We start from the raw sequence: 1,347 nt of genomic DNA, 5'->3' as shown, positions 1-1,347 counted from the left end.
ATATATTTTCTGAAAACTACGAAGGACGAAGAAAAACAGACAAGCCTAAAGATCCTCTTATTTGTGTATTCGCAAATAAATGTGACCTCAGTCACGAGAGAAAGGTAAAACGAGAAATGCACGACGAGTGGACGTCTCGCAACGGATTGCAGGTATGTTCTTTAGTTCCTAACAAAACTGAAAGGAATTCCTCTGCTCCTTCTTCAATTTTGTATGTTCAGTCATATTTTGTTTCAGCCAAAACTGGTGACATGGTAAATATTTCGTTCATTAAACTGGCTGCTCTACTTGCCGGAGTTCAGCTGCCTCAAGGTCAGCTGGATGGTGCAACGAAAGTAATTGTTGCTCCAATCATTAATTATGGCACTCCAAGCAAGGAAGAAGAGAAGCCTAAACCAAAAGAAACAATAGTGAGGAGTAGGACATGTATCATCTCATAATACCTAATTTTTGAATCCAAATAATTTTCGAATACCTTTTTTTTCAAGTTGTTCCAAAAAGTATTTTGCACTTGGCCTTTTCCTGTAATTGTATGTCAACATCAAGTACATCATGTCTGTAAAATTATATATTATTTGATTGTAAAAACTGAGTAGAATAAACCAATTATTTACCTTTTAACCGTTTCAAGGTAGTGGTTTCTTTTGTATAATTTCTCATGATCATCTGTTCTGTAAAGTTTTTTAAAAACATGGATGCGTTGTTGGCTTCCATCAATGATGTAAGGGGAAATTTCGAGAAGCAAGTTTTGATTAAATTTGATTCAAGATCTAAGCTCAACATTTGATAGAGAACCACTCCGAGGCTATAGAGGTCACATTTCAAGTTATATTTTCCTAGTATAACCTGCATATATAGTTAGTGTCAAACATGACACTTGGGTATACGTACCTCAGGAGAAACAAAAATAGGGCTTCCACACACTGTACCATTTAGACTCATGTCTGAATGTGGCATCTCTTTTGCAACTCCAAAATCCCCAATGACTGCCTTTACTGTCTTTTTTTGTAAATTAATTTTCTCTAAGAAAATATTGGCTGGTTTAATATCTCTGTGCGCAATACCAACATCTGTATGGAGGTAATTAAGGGCGGTAAGTAAATCTTTCATGATGGAATAAATAATTTCTTCTGGTAGGCATTCTTTTTTTCTCAATTTGAGAATGCAGTTGTTTCATTAAATCTCCATTAATATAAAATGGTGTGACAATACCTAGTGAATTCTCAAGGGTATCCTTGTTATAAATTTCAAAGATATCTAGGGCAGGTACCAAATTTTCATGTCTCAATTTTAGCATGAGAATTGCTTCCTAATTTGTTGAAAGTTGAAAAAGGTTTAGATTCTTTT

The 1,347-nt window shown here is 34.7% G+C and overlaps 2 protein-coding genes across 2 annotated transcripts in view; one reads left to right on the top strand and one right to left on the bottom strand.

Annotated features, from left to right (window-relative positions):
- The window catches only part of FDP41_000273 (uncharacterized protein), a gene marked incomplete at both ends in the record, with an annotated part of 1,108 nt that extends 668 nt beyond the window's left edge, over positions 1 to 440 (top strand). Inside the window, 2 exons of the mRNA XM_044705956.1 lie at positions 92 to 152; positions 222 to 440. Of these exons, the coding sequence (XP_044569947.1) occupies positions 92 to 152; positions 222 to 440 (280 nt within the window). The remainder of the gene's footprint in view (positions 1 to 91; positions 153 to 221) is intronic.
- Positions 441 to 443: 3 nt separating this feature from the next.
- Positions 444 to 1,347, bottom strand: part of FDP41_000272 (uncharacterized protein) — a gene marked incomplete at both ends in the record, with an annotated part of 1,767 nt that continues 863 nt past the window's right edge. The window contains 4 exons of the mRNA XM_044705945.1: positions 444 to 556; positions 615 to 846; positions 892 to 1,142; positions 1,213 to 1,305. Coding sequence (XP_044569946.1) covers positions 444 to 556; positions 615 to 846; positions 892 to 1,142; positions 1,213 to 1,305 — 689 coding nt within the window. The remainder of the gene's footprint in view (positions 557 to 614; positions 847 to 891; positions 1,143 to 1,212; positions 1,306 to 1,347) is intronic.

This window comes from Naegleria fowleri, assembly GCF_008403515.1.
Source record: "Naegleria fowleri strain ATCC 30894 chromosome Unknown tig1, whole genome shotgun sequence".
Lineage (NCBI taxonomy): Eukaryota > Heterolobosea > Eutetramitea > Acrasida > Naegleriidae > Naegleria > Naegleria fowleri.
The sequence above is the reverse complement of the archived record's forward strand: the minus strand, read 5'-3'. Positions and strand labels throughout refer to the sequence as shown.